The 17,189-nt window shown below is 50.0% G+C and overlaps 2 protein-coding genes and 1 long non-coding RNA gene across 21 annotated transcripts in view; 1 reads left to right on the top strand and 2 right to left on the bottom strand.

Annotated features, from left to right (window-relative positions):
- The window catches only part of AKAP8L (A-kinase anchoring protein 8 like), a 44,123-nt gene extending 40,060 nt beyond the window's left edge, over nucleotides 1-4,063 (bottom strand). Inside the window, exon 1 of one of the 3 annotated variants that reach the window (XM_032765336.2) lies at nucleotides 3,938-4,063. In XM_032765336.2, coding sequence (XP_032621227.1) covers nucleotides 3,938-3,950 — 13 coding nt within the window. In that variant the 5' untranslated portion in view covers nucleotides 3,951-4,063. The remainder of the gene's footprint in view (nucleotides 1-3,937) is intronic. The other 2 variants (XM_075060971.1, XM_075060970.1) reach the window with 2 other exon arrangements.
- A 2,289-nt stretch (nucleotides 4,064-6,352) lies between these two features.
- Nucleotides 6,353-17,189, top strand: part of LOC142045962 (uncharacterized) — a 38,144-nt gene continuing 27,307 nt past the window's right edge. Inside the window, exon 1 of the long non-coding RNA XR_012654877.1 lies at nucleotides 6,353-6,611. This is a non-coding gene — a long non-coding RNA (uncharacterized LOC142045962). The remainder of the gene's footprint in view (nucleotides 6,612-17,189) is intronic.
- The window catches only part of LOC116816267 (uncharacterized), a 29,618-nt gene continuing 23,190 nt past the window's right edge, over nucleotides 10,762-17,189 (bottom strand). For 12 of the 17 annotated variants that reach the window (XM_032765340.2, XM_075060978.1, XM_075060977.1 and 9 more), the window contains one exon: nucleotides 10,762-12,865. In XM_032765340.2, coding sequence (XP_032621231.1) covers nucleotides 11,268-12,865 — 1,598 coding nt within the window. In that variant the 3' untranslated portion in view covers nucleotides 10,762-11,267. The remainder of the gene's footprint in view (nucleotides 12,866-17,189) is intronic. The other 5 variants (XM_075060981.1, XM_075060976.1, XM_032765342.2 and 2 more) reach the window with 1 other exon arrangement.

Raw genomic sequence — 17,189 nt, 5'->3', positions numbered from 1 at the left:
TCCCTGACTGAACTAACCTCATTATCTCTAGACTGATTCTTGCCTGCATATTTATACCTGCCTCTGGAAATTTCCACCACATGCATCTGATGAAGTGGCTATTCACCCATGAAAGCTTATGCTCCAATACATTTGTTAGTCTATAAGGTGCCACAGGACTCTGTCGCTTTTTACACATCCAGACTAACACGGCTACCCCTCTGATACTTGTCACCACATAAATGTGTTTTCTAGGCGAACAATGATAAAAATATATGTATACTGAATCGTTACTATGTTCTACCCCTACCCCCATCTCCTCCTTACAAAGTAATCCTATAATCCATACAAGCATTAACACAGATCTCAGATTAATGCTTCAAATTCCACAAAAATGAAAACTGAGAAAGTGTCCAGAAATATATTTTTGTTCAAGTTTCAAATCTATTAGTAGTGAAATCACTTACTAGATTCTTGTCAAGTGCAGATTAATTAGCTCTTAATATTTGCAACAGCCTACAAGATTGCAGTCAAGGAGCACATCCTGAAAACCTTCAACTACCAATATAGAATGAATTATTGTTCTGAGGAGAGCTACATGTGTCACATCATTTTTACCCTATTTTTACATGAAAGCACAAATATAAAAGACTCTCTCTACAAACTGTATAACAGACAAGAAAAAATTCTATAGTGCCTTCCAATACACACCACATCAAAGCTCTTTACCATACTACTTAAAAGGGATTCTTAATTTTTTATCCATTGATGACCCCCCCAATCAACCACTTCTTCTATAATGCCACATCCCAGAATCTTTTGTTCTGTTTCAGCAAGAGTGAGCAGTTTGCTTTTTCAAGTTCCTTTGCATATGGTGGAGAGGGGAGGGCACCCAGAGCCATAGAGGCAGGGGTACACACACAGAACCCCCAGTTTGAGGGTGGGTTGCAGAGACTAAAATAGAGGGGGATGCAAGGGTGGCATTCAGGGAACTCGTGGGGGAGAAAGAGGGATACAATGAGCTGGAGGTGCATGTTATGAGCCTGACATACAGAAGCAACAAATTCTATGACCCTTTAGTTATATTATGTAGACTGAAATCAGTTTTTACAGTCAATCATTTCATATTTAAAAATACATCAAGCAAAATTTGTTCATAACATTTTCCATAAGAAAGTACAACTCTCCCCTATAAGATAGATTAAACTGAATAACTGGAGCAATTTGTATTCAGAAGGTCCTTCAAAACCATAAAAAATGGAAAGAGTTTTTACATTAAGCCTTAGAGTCTGTAGAAAACGATAGCAGTTCCATGACCGTAAGGGCTTGGCTACACTGGCACTTTACAGCGCTGCAACTTTCGCGCTCAGGGGTGTGAAAAAACACCCCCCTGAGCGCTGCAAGATGCAGCGCTGTTAAGTGTCAGTGTAATCAGGGCGGCAGCACTGGGAGTGCGGCTCCCAGCGCTGCACGCTACACCCATAAGGGATGTGGTTTACAAGCAGTGCTGGGAGAGCTCTCTCCCAGCGCTGCGGCTCTGACTACACTCACACTTCAAAGCGCTGCTGCGGCAGCGCTTTGAAATTTCTAATGTAGCCATATCCTAAGTTTGAGAATCATTGCTATACATGCACAGCACTGAATAGGCTGCCACCTTGGGGAAGAAAGGGAGCAATCCGGTGGCCAGCTGTCACAGTGCACAGTTGAGGTATGGGTATAAGTGAGAGATTGTCACCACTGATCAAGGCGAACCCCTTATATTTAGGCACAAAAGTGTCAGGCAATGCAGGAGTTTCAAACCTAATTATAATATTAATTTGTCCAAATTGCAGAATTGGAAGGCAACATTTTGAACATTCCAAATACAATTGGGTACATCAGAATAATGCAAATTTCATAACTAGATTAATAGTCTTTTAGCAGTACAGTATTATTGAGTCTGAGTCCTGTGTTACAGACCCTATATCACTAAGGTTAGTACTTTCCCTGCCTCCCCCTCAACCTCTCTCATTTTATTTAATAGAAAACATGTAACCCACCACATAAGGGCAGTTAATTGCAACCACACTGAGGAAGAAGAAAAAAAAAATTTCAAACCTGCTGCAAAAAGCAGCAAAGCTACAAATTCTGGGCTCCCAGCCTAATCCCTGAGACTCTGTACAGGACAACTTCAACTACCCAATCTTGAGCTACCCTTTCCTTTGTTTCAACAGAGGGTAGGAGAAGCAGGGACTGATGCCCCTTTCATATGAAGAATCCCATGTGCCTTGTCACCCTGGTTGGGTATAAATCTCAATTTCTCTCTCCCGAGCTCATCAGTTGAAAGAAGCAGGGGGAAGGGAAGAGAAGAATCTGTGCCAGCTTTATCCTGCTTATTACCCCCCCGGTCCCCGCATCTTCCAGCTCATCAGCCAGGGATATTGGTACCAACTTCTTCTTTGTTTATTACATACCCTCCAAAGCCCGTGTGAGGGAGAAAGGAGAGAAGATAGCACCATCACCTTCTCCACCCTTTTAATACCCCATTCCTTCAAGCAATGGTGAGTATGCAAGGAAGCAGTGTAAATTTCTTCCTCCATCCACCACTGACAAGATGATGCAGTGACAGTAAAATAAGGGTATAATCAATTCCACCTTTACTCTCACTGTCTCCAAAACTCACAACTGACAGAGATTATTATCAGCGCTCGGTCTCCCACTCCCTCATTATTTATTACACACATACTCACACCAATGCAATACTGCATACAGGGGAAAGCATGTCAGCTCCTCCTCTAGTTATTATACCCACTCACCAGAGGCCCATTCAATGTTATGTATGGCAAAATAGTACAGCCAATGCCTCCTCTTGGTTATTAAATCCCACCAGAGCCTGTGCAATGGTGTGGGTGTGTCTCTGTCCCCCACCCCTTGTATATCTTCCCATATGTCCAAAATCCATGTAATGCAAGATGGGTGATGGTGTACGTGAGGAGTGTCAGTGGTTGATCCCCCCTGCCCCTGGCAGGCCCCAGGCAATTCTGCTTTGTGGTGTGTGTGGACTGGTGAGTGCCAGCTCTGCCCACACAGTACTTCACAATGCAGCTGAGGTATGTATGGGTGTGTGTGTCAGTGCCAGACACCCCCCACCCCCAGCTCCATAACAAACTGTGTGGTGGGGATAATGTGTTTGTGGGGAGTAACAGCCCCCTGTAATGCTGTGCAGTAGGGGTATGGGGTCAGTGTCCCACCAGGCCCCACACTGTACGGTAGGGGAGCGGGTTCTGCACCAACACCCCACCAGGCTCCATACCTGTCCCCCTGCAGACTCATACTATGCCACGCACCAGAGGGTCAAAGCCAATGCTGTGCCATGCAGCAGGGAGTCAGGGCCTCCTCTCCCCTTATGGCCCGTGCCAACCCCCACACCATGCCATGCAATACAGTGGGGGGGGGGGGGCAGTGGCACCAAATGCCATGGCTCGGCATGCAACACGGGATCGGGATCAGGGCGGCCCCACCCTGAGTCCCCAGGCCGTGTTTGCGGCAGTGTATCAGCATCAGGCCAGCTCCAACCCCCTCAGGCCCTGTGCCATGCGGTAGGGGCCGGGGTCAGTGGCGGCGGCGGCGCAGACCCCCTGCAGGTCTATGGCATGTTTGTGCTATGGGTCGGGGTCAGAACCGGCCCGACGGCCCCCACACGCCCTATGCTTATGAGGCGGGTGGAAAGTGACGCTCAGGCCCCTTCCGCCGTCACCCCGGCCCCACGGCGGAGGCCGTGCGCAGCAAGGAGCGAGCGACTGGGACAACCCTTCGCCCACATCCAGGCCCCCCTCAGGGCGCGGGGGGGGGCTCGGAGTAGGCCCCGCAGGCCGCCGTGAGGGACAGGAGAGGAGGGGCAGCGCCGAACCCCCCTCACAAGCGGGGGCAGCCGCCATCTTGCACCCAGCCGACCCCCTCCACCCCAGCAGCCTCTCACCTGAGTAGCTCATGACAGCAGCTCCACGTCCCGCTCTCACCTCACACACCCACCACCAGCCCGCGGCTGCCTCCTGCGACAGACGGGAACGGCAGCTGCCCAGCCCCGCCTCCCGACCGCATTGGGCGCGCTGCTCCGCCCTCCCGCAAGTCATTGGTGGCCGGGGCTGCCACGCCCGCCCTATTCCCCTCCCACTGGAGAAATTTCCCGCCGGGCTCTGTTCCCGTTAGAAGAAACAAGCCATCAATCAAAATCACTCTCACTTTCCATAGGCTAGACGGATGTAAATCAAGAACCGCTTCAAGGGCGAAAGGTGGAGATTAACGTCAATCGAAAAGATTTTAACAGGTCATTGGTCAAGATATTTGTCAGTCATTACACGCCAAAGCAAGGAGGGGTGATTGGGTAAGAGAACTGTCGATCAGGAGGCAGACTCAAGGCGATATCCTGCTCTCTGGTTGGTCAGAAGTGGGCAGGCTAGGTTGGCTTGGGTGTACACAGACGGGACGATGGCAGCTCGGCCGGGAGGCGATGTGTGGGCCCTTCTTAGGGCGAGGCCTAAAGCCAGGCTGGCTAGCCTACGGTGCCTCTGCAGGGACATGGGGCAATGAACCTGTCAAAGCCTTCGTGTCGGGCTACCTGACTCGGCCTGCCGGCGCCGGGCTACCATCCGGGCACTACCCCCAGGTGCTCGCCCCACGAGGCTGCCCGAGGCCCGAGTCGGGCTCCCGAGCTATGGAGCGCAGCCGGCTGGAACCTGGTCGCGCCCAGGCCGGCCCCGAGGGTGGCGGCGCCTGACCCTACGGGGTGGGACACAGCGGAGTTAGCGGAACATTCAGCAGCTGAGCACTGAGGCGTCTGCCCTGGAGCAGGGGCAGGATCGCCAGCGCGGCAGCTGCACGCCACGAACAGGGACTGGGGCTGTGCTGGGGAGGGCACCACAGCCAGAGCTGGCTCCAGGTACCACCTAAAAAAGCAGGTGCTTGGGGCGGCCAATACCAAGGGGTGGTATGTCCGGGTCTTCTGGGGGAAGTTGGCGGCAGATCCCTCAGTCTCTCTCAGAGCCAAGGACCTGCTGCCAAAGAGTGGAGTGGCACAATCGCGCTGCCACGGCTTTCTGTTTGTTTGGCCACTTGGGGTGGCAGAAAACCTGGAGCTGGCCCTGACCACGGTGGCCAGGAGAGGCTCGGTGCCACTCTCTGCACTTCACATGCGGCTGGCAATGTGCTGAGGAGCAGCCTGGGTCCAGACTACGACCCCATCTTCCCCCACTTGGGGATCAGTGGGCCTTGCTGAGTGGGGCCCCGCCACCTGTTCCCCTGCAAAGTCAGACATGCGTCCTGCAGACCAGGCTGTGGCTCCTTTTCCCTCCACAAAGCCATCATTGGGCCCCACATACTGAAACCCAGATGTACTTTCCCTCACCAAGCCATTGATAGGCCCTGCTGGCCCAGACCTAGCTCCACTTTCCCCTGCCAAGCCAGCTGTGGGCCCCACATATCTGGGCCCAACACCATGTTCCCCTGCCAAGCCATCAATGGGCCTTTATCTCCCCTTATTCTGAGAATGCCTGTGTCTCCTTAGCCTGGGCCTTGGCCTTCCCCACAGGCAATGCCCACCTCTCCATTCTGAGGTGGGTCATGCTTCCTCCCACCCACAGGGCAGAGACTCGTCCGGAGACCAAACCAAGGGTGGCTCCTTGTTCAGAGGGGTAACCCAAAGGGAAAGGCAGGCCAAGAGCCAGGGAACAAGACTGACAAAAAACAGGACTTTCAATGTCTTGGGAAGACATACAGATTTCCCAGGACAGCTATTTCAAAAAATGGACAATCCTGGACAGGTGGCAACTCTTGCTCTGATTGAGCATGGTAAAAACAGCAGTGTAGCTGTGGCAGAACAGTTTAGCTGCCCTACATACATACCCAAGGTTTCAGATGGGATTGTACTTGAGGTGGCTAACCAGACCCGTGCCCATGCAGCTGCAGCTATGCTGCTTGGCACACACCTTCCTCCTGGATTCTGTCTGCTAGTGTCTATGTAGACAGCCTGTCCGTATGAGGTTGAAAGAATGCATAAGTTAGACCCCCTTAGACTTACCTTATAACAGGTGGTGGAGTCCCCCTCCATGCACTGGAGGTTGGTCCTGATTAGTATCACCAGTATTGGAGATCCAGGAGACTACAATCAGAGGGACTGGATCGACCTCGGCTCCACCCCTCGCATCCTCCAGTGTATGCTCCAGGTGAGGGCAGCCTTACTACCTGTCTCTCGTGCTTTCCTTGAGCGGGCCCTATGGGAGGGTGCTCTCTGTCCACCCCTCATTTCTGGCCCTCCAGAGCTCACCATCAGGCCCCCGTCCCTGGAAGCCTCCCTGACTGCATCACGTCAGCAGGCTGTGTGACCTGTGAACTGCGCCCAGGAAACAGCTGCTCCACACCCATCACTTCCTTACCCTTGTCTCTTACCCCAACAGCCGGGACCTCCTACCACCCATGGAAGGTGAGGAATGCCAGTTGGCCAGTCTGTATTCCATCCTGGTCCCGCTGCCCACCTGGCATATTAGTGGGCAGCTCTTTCACAGAGCCCTGAGCACATGTGGTTCACCACCTCCCCTGACACCTGCTCCTTCTGCACTGAGGGGGAGATCCTGGCAAACATCTACCTTGAGTTGCAGGTTGCAGCCCCTTTTCTGTCTCTCACAGAACCTCCTCCTCACATTCTAACCACACTTTTCCCCTCATCTCCTGATATATGCATACCCCATCTGTGGCCCCACAAAGTCATGAGACTCCTCACATCAACCTCCTCCTGGCGTCGGCCGTACCAGGAGGAGAAAACTAGATGTGCAAGTGGCCTGTGACTGTGGGATCTATTTCCGATTGTCCCTGAAGTCACCTCTCTGGGCAGAGTTCCTCTGGACCATATCCACTGGCTCCCTGGATGCCTTAAGAAGCAGTGGGTGCTTTCCAGCATTCTCTTCTTGGTGTCCCCCTCTGGAGCCCTGCTTTTGACTCTGTGACCCTCACTCCTGTCCCTGTTTTTTCAATTGTTGTCCCCCACATTCAGTTGAAACCTGGGTCTGGTAGCTCTTCTCCTTATGCTAGGGAGGGGCTGTTGGTTGTGGGTGGGCTTCCCCCAGAGCCTCAGTAGGTGCAGCTACAGTAACTCCTCACTTAAAGTCGTCTCAGTTAACATAGTTTCGTTGCTGATCAATTAGGGAACATGCGTGTTTAAAGTTGTGCAGTACTCCCCCTTATAACATCGTTTAGCAGCTGCCTCCTTTATCCATTGCTTGGGGGGATTAGAACCGGGGCGGGATGGCAGCCTCCCCTCTCCCCCCCTGCATCAGCTCTCCTAAATTCCCTGTAAGGTATGTGGCTCCACAACTGTCCAGCAGCAGTTCAGCTGTCCCTCCCCCAACTGCTGTGCCCTCTGCCTTGGAGATGCTCCCTGGAGCTTCCGGCTTGCTGGGGAAGGGAGAAATGGAGGTACTGATATCAGGATGTCCCCCTGCTCCTGCCCCCCCACTCTGTACCCCCCTATCCACAAAGCAGGTGACACTGCTCAGGGACAGAAAGGAGGAAGCTGTTGCTTCCTGTCTGATCTGCTTAAAAGAGCAGTATACTTGAAGTGGGGTCAACATACATAAAGCGGCAATGCACATCTCACACCCCCCAGCACTTTGGAAAGTCAGCACCTGTGAAGCTGTGCATATGCTGTCAGGAGGAAGGAGTGGGGCACTCCAGCTGGAGAGCGTGGGCTCATCATCATGTTCAGTTTTTGCCTGGAAGTGTTTGCAGCCACTGCCCTGTATCTATTGTGGTTCCTCCCTCAGTCCATGCTGCCTTGTAGAATGTGAGGCTACATTAACAACAGCCTATTAACCTTTGAGGGCTCAGCCAAGTGCTAGTTCATCATTTAGCAGCAAGGCACTCCCTGGGAAATATTCCACCCTCTTGCTCCACCACCTCAACCAAGCTTCACACTCATGCATTGCTGTGTACAATATTAAATTGTTTGTTTAAAATTTATACTGTATATGTATATAATGTCTTTTGTCTGGTGAAAAAAATTTCCCTGGAACCTAACCCCCCCATTTACATTAATTCTTATTGGGAAATTGGATTCACTTAATATCATTTCACATAAAGTCACATTTTTCAGGAACATAACTACGTTAAATGAGGAGTTACTGTATATTGCTATTTTTACCATGAATTAGTGTGGGTATGTCTACTTGAGCTTGAAATTACACCTCCAGCTCCCACATAGACCTACCCAATCGCTCTGCAGCTCCCAGTTTTATTTCATACTGTAGCTGCTCTCACTCAAGCTAGCTTAACTCCAGAGGAGTTCTTGAGTGAAGGCATACCCTCAGAAAGCTCATGTATAAGCAGAGGGATGTTGTGTAGGAGGAAGGTGAAAAGTGAGAGACTGAAGGAGCTCACTTTATGTAACTTATCAAAGGTAAGGGTGACCTGATCACAGTCTATAAGCACATCCCAGGGGATATTTCTGACAGAAGAGGGCAGACTGAAATGCAGTAGCTGGGAGCTAAAGCTATCCAATTCATGCTAGAAATAAAATGCAAATGTTTAATTGGGAGGTAAATTAATACTAGAATAACTAACCCCCGGATAGGGTGGATTCTCTATCACTTGGAGACTTTTAATCAATGATTATGGGTGAAGAATGCACTGCTATTGCAAAAAAGACCAATGTCATTCTGAGGTCTATTAGTAGGAATGTTATATATAAGACGTGGGAGCCAATTGCTCCCTTCTGCCTGACCCTTGTGAGGTCTCAGTTGGTGTACTCGGTACAGTCTTTAGAAGTAGACAAATTGGAGAGACCAGAGAGCAACAAAAATGATCAGAGCATTAGAAAATATAACCTGTGAGGAAAGGTTGAAAGAATTGGGCATGTTTAGTCTAGAGAAGACTGAGGGGGAACACAACAACTGTCTTCAAATATGTAAAAGCTTATAAAGAGGACAGTATCATCTGTTTTCCATGAGCACCAAGGGTAGGACAAGAAGGAATCAGGTTAATCTGCAGCAACGGAGATTAAGATTAGCTAGAAAGCAAAATGTTCTAACTTCAAGTACTGGAACAAAAATGATTAGGGGGCTGGAGCACATGAGTTATGAGGAGAGGCTGAGGGAACTGGGATTGTTTAGTCTGCAAGAGAGAAGAATAAGGGGGGATTTGATAGCTGCTTTCAACTACCTGAAAGGGGGTTCCAAAGAGGCTGGATCTAGACTGTTCTCAGTGGTACCAGATGACGGAACAAGGAGTAATGGTCTCAAGTTGCAGTAGGGGAGGTTTAGGTTGGATATTAGGAAGGAGGGTGGTGAAGCACAGGAATGGGTTACCTAGGGAGGTGGTGGAATCTCCTTCCTTAGTGGTTTTTAAGGTCAGGCTTGACAAAGCCCTGGCTGGGATGATTTAGCTGAGGATTAGTCCTACTTTTGAGGGGTTGGACTAGATGACCTCCTGAGGTCTCTTCCAACCCTGATATTCTATGATTCTGTGGACAGGTTACTGAGGAAGGTTATGAGTTTTTAAGAAAAGGTTAGACAAACACCTCCTGGGTTGGTCTAAGTATACTTAATCCTGCCTCAGCATGGGCAGCTGGACCAGATGACCTGCAGAGGTCCTTTCCATCCCTACATTTCTATGATTGTTTTCTTAAAATGAGTTGGTTACTACTTCCAGTGCACCTCCAATAGTGGCAGCACCAGTGTACACTGGCTTCAGGTTTAGATGACACAGTGATTAAAATGCTAATGCCTGTCACCACCCATCACTGCAAAAACTACTGGAATACCATGTCCAGTTCAGGTGCCCACAATTCAAGAAGGATATTGATAAACTGGAAAGGGTTCAAAGAAGAACCACAAGAATGATTAAAGGATTTAGAAAACATGCCTTATGGCAAGAGTTCTCAAACTGGGATCAGGATCCCTCAGGGGGTTGCAAGGTTATTACATGGGGGTCATGAGCTGTTAGCCTCCACCCCAAACCCCACTTTGCCTCCAGTATTTATAATGGTGTTAAATATATTAAAAAGGTGTTTTTAATTTATAAGTGGGGTCGCACTCCGAGGTTTGCTATGTGAAAGATGCCACCGGCACAAAAGTTTGAAAACCACTGCCTTACAGTGATTGCATTCCTTGAGTCTATCTATTTGGCTTAACAAAGAGAAGGTTAAGGGGTGACTTGATTAAAATCTATAAGTACCTACATGGGGAACTTTTTATTAATGGGCTCTACAATCTATCAGAGAAAGGTCTAACACCATCCAATGTCTGGTACTTCAAGCAAGACAAATTCAGACTGGAAATAATGCATTAATTTTTGAGAGAGAGCGAGCAAATTAACAGTTTACCATGGGTTGTGGTAGATTGTCCATCACTGATGATTTTTAAATCAAGACTGGATGTTTTTCTAAAAGCTGTGCTGGAGGAATTATTTCAGGGAAATTGTATGGCTTGTGTTAAACAGGAGGTCAGACTAGATGATCACAATGGTCCCTTCTGGCCTTAGAATCTATGAAATGGAGGAAATTTTAAGAACAACATTCTAGCCTTGACAAGGCGGGATGGAAAGAGCTGTAAAGTCAAGTCTATGAGCAAATGCTGTGGGATCTTAGACTAAATATTGGCCCCTGAAAAGAGCAGCTGCATCTTCAGTGATCACAAGAAAAACTTTTGCGGGAACACCGATTGGAGAACCCATAATAAATCACAGCTGCAGGCTAGACAGACACACAACTGTTATAAGACACAGCATCTGAAATGGGACACTAGGATGGAAAATGGGTATGCTGGAGCAGGTTTTATTTCATATGGAGAGAGACTGCAATACAACAGGAAATACAGTATTAAAAGCAAATTTTAAAAAATGGGAATAGAATCTAGGTTGCCAACAGGAATTAAAATCCTGGGACGGAGTCTGGCCAGAATAGACAAAAAGAAGGAACAAATGCTAGGGAGCTGCCCATGGGACTGAAATGGCCTGCATTCTGTCTGCCAGTCTTTGTAGATAGCCTGTCCATATGAGGTTGAAAGAATGCATATGTTAGACCCCCTTAGACTTGCCTTATTACAGGTTCCTTAGCCCTGTGGCAAGTGGCATCATCTCCTGGATCTTGCAACAGGCGAGGCTGGGACGGGCAGCCGCCTCTGGCAGTGTGAAGGAGGAGGATTTCTAGTCTTTGGCATTGTACACTTAGTAATTTCTCCCATTAAGTGTCCTGCTGGCCCCATGCTGTTTACTGCAGCATTGGGAGCTTGCTCAGCAAACAGATACGTTGGCCCGCCCTATGTTCAGGGTTTCTGTGCTAGGTGGGTTCTCTGGTGCTCTATGAGGTTGGAGCTCCAACTGAAACTCTTCCCGCAATCAGTGCACTGGTAGGGGCGCTCCCCCGTGTGGATGCGCTGGTGTTGGGCAAGGTTGGAGCTCTGGGTGAAGCTCTTCTCACAGTTGGAGCACTTGTAGGGGCGCTCCCCCGTGTGGGTGCCCTGGTGCCGGATGAGGTGGGAGCTCTGGCAGAAGCTCTTGTCACAGATGGTGCAGCGGTAGGGCCGCTCTCCAGTGTGGGTGCGCTGGTGGCTGACCAGGTGGGAACTTTTGCAGAAGCTCTTCTCACAGTCAGGGCATTGGTAGGGACGCTCACCCGCATGGCTCAGCAGCTTTGTGCTCTCCCCAAAGGTCTTTCCACACTGGGGACATCGGTACGGCCGGTCACCTGCATGGCTGCGCTGGTGCCGGGTGAGGTGGGCACTGACCCCGAAACCCTTCCCGCAGTCCCCGCACTTGTAGGGTCTGTTGCCCGTGTGGATGCGCTGGTGCTGCACCAGGTATGAGCTGCGCCCGAAGCTCCTACCACACTCCCCGCACTTGTAGGGCTTCACTGCCACATCAGCTCGTAGCTGGCTGCCAGCAATGCGAGAGAAGCGTGTCTCACACTCAGCACAGTGGTGTGGCCGTGGCCTCTGCTGGATGCTCCGGGTGAAGCTCTTCCCACAACTGGTGCATGTGCAGGGCAGCTCTCCAGCGGCATGGGTGCCCTGGTGCCGGATGAGGTGGGAGCTCTTGTTGAAGCTCTTCCCACACTGCGTGCACTTGTAGGGCCTCAGCCCCTTGTGGATGCGTCGGTGTTGGATGAGCGCGGAGCTGCGGGTGAAGCTCTTCCCACAGTCGGGGCACTTGTCTGGCCGCTCGCCCGTGTGCACGCGCTGGTGCTCAATGAGGTTGGAGCTCCAGCTGAAGCTCTTCCCACACTCTCCGCACTTGTAGGGACGCTCACCCGTGTGGATGCGCTGGTGCTGCACCAGGTTGGAGTTTTGGCTGAAGCTCTTCCCGCAGTCAGGGCACTTGTAAGGGCGCTCACCCGTGTGGGTGCCCTGGTGCCGCAGGAGGTGGGAACTCTGGCTGAAGCTCTTATTGCAGTTGGTGCACTTGTAGGGCTTGACACCTTGGTGCACGCGCTGGTGCTCCGTCAGGTGGGAGCTCTGGGTGAAGCTTTTGTCGCAGTCGAGGCACTGGTAGGGGCGCTCGCCTGTGTGTACCCGCTGGTGCTGGGCAAGGTTGGAGTTCTGGGTGAAACTCTTTCCGCAGTCAGAGCACTTGTAGGGGCGCTCGCCCGTGTGGGTGCCCTGGTGCCGGATGAGGTGGGAGCTCTGGCTGAAGCTCTTGTTACAGTCAGTGCAGTTGTAGCGTTTCTCTTTGGATTGGAGCCCTCTCCCCCAGAGGGGGGATCTGCCCAGTAGCTGCTGCTCTCTGTCATTTCCCCCCCGCAACTCCGACCCGCCAGGACTGTCTGAGCCAACTTTCTGGGTGATGTTCCCTTTGGGTTTAGCCTCTTCCTCAGGACCTCCCTGCAGAGGGCTCTCCGCCTCCTTCTCACTCATGATCCCATCTGCTGAAATAAGAGAATCCAGGCAATTACTCATTTACCCTGTGGGTTGGGAGGAAAGAGGAACTGCAACACAAGGATTTTTTGGAAAAAAAATGGAAAGGGGAATTTGCAAAAAAGGTTTACTGTTGGACCTAACAGAGAGTACTGGCCCTTTAAGGGCATGCTTATTACAGGACCTCTCTCTCTCTAAAGCCAGGCATTCTGGGAATTGTTGGGCCTAGGCCTCAGTCATGGTAGGCAGAAAGCAAGGCCTGCTGGGATTAGACAGATATAAATGCCAAGCTGCTGTAGAAGTACAGAAAGGAATCTTTTATGGGATGAGCAGCTGTGGCTGTTAGGTCTTTTCTGGCAAGAGTTTGGAGAAGGAAGCTGTCTGGAACTATGACCATACACTGGTGAGAAAGCTAACAGTTCTCTGCAGCTCAGTGAAGTGAAAGGGCTGTCATCAGAGACCAGTGGGAGGGCTAAGGGGAGCCTCTGTAGCTGAGAGGTGGAAGGTCAGCTGTGATCCAAGGGAGGCTGGGCTGTCTGCAGACTGTAGTCTAGTAGCATAAGGATAAAGTGTGGCTGGAACTGGAAAAGGGTGTCCTATGCCGACTATTGGAATATTCTGGGCCATTAATAAAACCAGGATCTGGGAAGTCAGGCTATTTTGGAACGCATGCGTGGATGCAAGAGAGAGAGAGAATGCCAACTCCAATGACCTCTATTGGTGACATTTCGTGTCTGCCTTAAAGCCCTCCTGGCTGGAATTAAGAGACTGCATAAGAATCTCAGCTTTAATTCTTCAGAGAGGTTTCCTGCCCTCATGGCTGCAAAGAACTGCTTGTAAACTGCTTGTGTGCAGCCTGAAGGTTCAAAACCAAGAAGGAAGATAAACCTAGGTTTGTTTTCTTAAATCTCATGTTTTTTAAGTCACTCATGGTAATGGGTGGGGGAGAGAAGCTGACAGTTTTTGAATACTTTTAACTGGGGATAACAATAGTCACTGAAGGGGGAAACTGAGGCACAAATGTACCCCTGGTGATGGAGGAGTGATTTGAACCTCCTACACAAAACAGACCAAGCACTATGTTGCCCAAACATGTCTGGAGGGGAGAGACAGGAGAGCCGACGAGCAGCTGAAGTAAAACAGAGCACAGATGAAGCAAGGGATTACCACCAAAAATCCAGCTAGGATTGATAGCCAGAGCTGCTCCCCCCAAGTTCACCCCATAAAAGAACTCCTTCTCCCATTACCACAGTGACTTGGCTTTTATAGCCTTCTACTCTGAGCAGGCCTTTCTCTCAGCCTGTCAACACCTGAGATATAGGTACTACGAGTCCCAGAACACCTGTAATATGAGTGCTCTTAAAGGTTCAAGAGCAAAACTTTCTTGCAAATTCCTCTTTCTAGTTTTCCCCCCAAATATTATGTTTTGCAGTTCCCCTTTCCTCCCAATTGTCACTGGGTGGATTTTAACCAAGGCATCAAGGAAGAGTTTATTCTTGATCTTGTTTCAATATTACTTCTCCCCAGGCTGCCATGGAGCGAGCTGGCTGACTGGCTGGCTTATAAGGCAGAATGGGGTGACAGGCTGCTGGGCTGTGCACCCCTAGAACTAGATTAGGAGACCCTGCTGGACTATGCATATTCCTCCCACTGTGGCCCTGGAGTTGGCTGGGTTGTGGTGGGGTAACCCTACTGGGCTGTGCATTCCCCCGCACGGCTGCCACTCTCTCATACAGCTAGCTGATTGGGTTGCAGAGGATACCCCTGCTGGACTACACATTTCCCCCACCCTTCCGTCATGCTGCCTTGGAGTTGGCTGAGTTGTGGGACCTAGCTAGGCTGTGCACCCCCAAATCACCCCTGGTGCTGCAGGGCAGTGCAACCCCCATGCTAGCTGGGTTGGAGGTCCCTGCAGGGTGGTGTAGCCCCCAACTCACCCTGTGCAGGCAGTGCGGGGAGCCCCTCAGCCTGTCCCCAGTTCGGATGAAAGCTCTCGTTAACACACTCCCCCCGGCACAGGGCACTTCTGAGCCTCTCTAGCTGCTGGAGGACTCGACTGCTCTGTGGTTGTATCACTCTTGTTCCCAGCTGTGAAGGGTGCCGGGCCAATCCATGTTCCCCATTCCTGCAGGACATCCTGGGGCACCTTCCCATGACAGCCCGGGCCAGCCATCCCACCGCTTTATCACATAGCAATACTAGAGGCTTTCCCTTGCTGCCTGAGCCTTTAAGGGTGCACATAGGACTGGTTCTCCAGCGCTTCTCAGCAAATGCCAGGGCCAGACACTTGCTCTGGTTAAAGTAAAAGCTGAGATTTCTCTGTGATCACTGGACTCCAGGAGCTGGGGCTTGAAGAAGAGCAACAGAAGTCACCAGTGTCAAAACATGACCCCCTAAAGCTTAGGGAAGCAAGTAAAAGAACCCCAGGATGTTGTTTAATAACAACAAGGTTTTTAAAATAATCTATTGATTTATGAATATGTGGGTGACTTTTAAAAAAGATGGCTTTAGGAAGCATTTAGAGGTCAGGGCTGTTGTTCGGTGTCCGCCCCCAGTCCCCAAAACCATTTAGTTACGCCTTCCCCACTGCAGCATTTCTCATTCCGTACGGGGGTGGAGGGGGAATCCAGCTTTTCTCCCAGCACAAAGACTAGAAATATTTTTAAAAATAAAAGCAGATACTGCGCTCAGGAAATGTGTCCTTTCTCTGTCTTACATGACAAATACATAGTTAAAAATTGTAGGGATTTAGCATTAAGGTGGAATTTATGATTGCATGCAAATTAACCAGTGACATAACTTTTATAAAATGTTGCACGTGGAGCGGTACCAAATTTGGCAGCTGTTGAGATAGTCTGTGCTTTGGAGAGCTTACAAGCGAAGACCCAGATCCTGCCAAAACTTCCCACACCATGTAGGCTGAAAATTGATCATTTGCATAAATCTTGGTAGAATCAGAGCCTAAACAAACAACAGAAAGCTCATTAAGGGAAGTGATCTTGAATACGATCAGAGTGATGGTTTGCTAATGTCAAGTTAGTACCATGATGTTTTGTGTCTTGCTTAGAGACCCCAAACTGAGATTGGATCACCTAGCACAATTGTTCTCCAAATACCTTGGAGTATAAATAGGGTTAGTTGGGTTATAATGCAGTATTGGGTATTTTTTGCTCTATTTCTATTTATCTACATTAAATGTATGACAGGGCGGGGTGGCTGGCTGAGGGAAGCACTAAGGCAGGCAGGCAGGGGTGAACTAAGGGGGAAGGAGCATTGAGGGGAGCAGGTAGAGTGAGAGCATGAGGGAAGGGTCTAAAGCCAGCAGCCAATCAGCAGAGGGATGAGAATATCTAGAACTGGAGCAGTCCCTGTGATGGCATCAGTGCTTAAAAGTCCCCACTGATGGAGCTGCTGGCTAGAGTCTTGGAAGGGATTCTCCCTTACACAGATCTGGATGCTGGATGCCTCACACTTGCCCCTGCCTGCAATGTCCTAGCCTCTGGTCAAGAGATGGGAACAAGTTGTGGGGTCTGGGCCACTTGCTTGGTGGATAGGGACAAAGCAGATGAGGATTGGCTGTGCGCTAACTGCCCCAATAACAGCCATGTGGGTGAAACCAGACAGACACTACACTCTCGAATGAACTCCCACAGACAAATGATAAAAGACAAAAACACCCTGTCTCCCACGGGTGAGCACTTTTCACAAAGTATCTGACCTCTCAGTCCTCATCCTCAAGGGAAACCTGTGCACAGATCTCTCAGGAGTGGATTTTTCACACCCTTGAGAGAGAGAGCTAGCCCAGGGCCAGGGCCAGGGCCAGGGCCAGCCAGGTAGGCAGGCAGAGCTTCAGAGTCTCAATGCGTGGATGAGACGATGGTGTAGGAGGGGTTTAAGTTCATTAGGAACTGGGGAAACTTTGGGGATGGGGGGAGCCTATACAGGAGAGATGGGCTCCACCTAAACCAAAGTGGAACCAGACTGCTGGCACTAAACATTAAAAGGTTGTAGAACAGTTTTTAAACTAGGAGATGGGGGAAAGCCGACTGCTGCAGAGGAGCATGTGGATCGGACACAGACTTGTTAGGGGAGAGTCTGATGATAAAGAATCTCCAGGTTATAGTCAGGAGCAGAGGATGGAAGAGGATAATGTAAGGGCCAGATCAGACGGTAAACAGTCACATAAAAAAGAATCTGGCACATCAGAAAAGGGCAGACAAATAAACAGGGACAAGTTTTTAAAGTGCTTGTACACCAAATCAGAAAGTCTAATAACAGATGGTGAAACTTAATGCCTTTATAAGGCTGATATAATAGCATCACAGAAACCTGGTG

The sequence above is a fragment of the Chelonoidis abingdonii genome, chromosome 26, assembly GCF_003597395.2.
Source record: "Chelonoidis abingdonii isolate Lonesome George chromosome 26, CheloAbing_2.0, whole genome shotgun sequence".
NCBI lineage: Eukaryota > Metazoa > Chordata > Testudines > Testudinidae > Chelonoidis > Chelonoidis abingdonii.
Note: the sequence above shows the minus strand (reverse complement) of the source record. Positions and strands in the feature narration are given on the sequence as shown.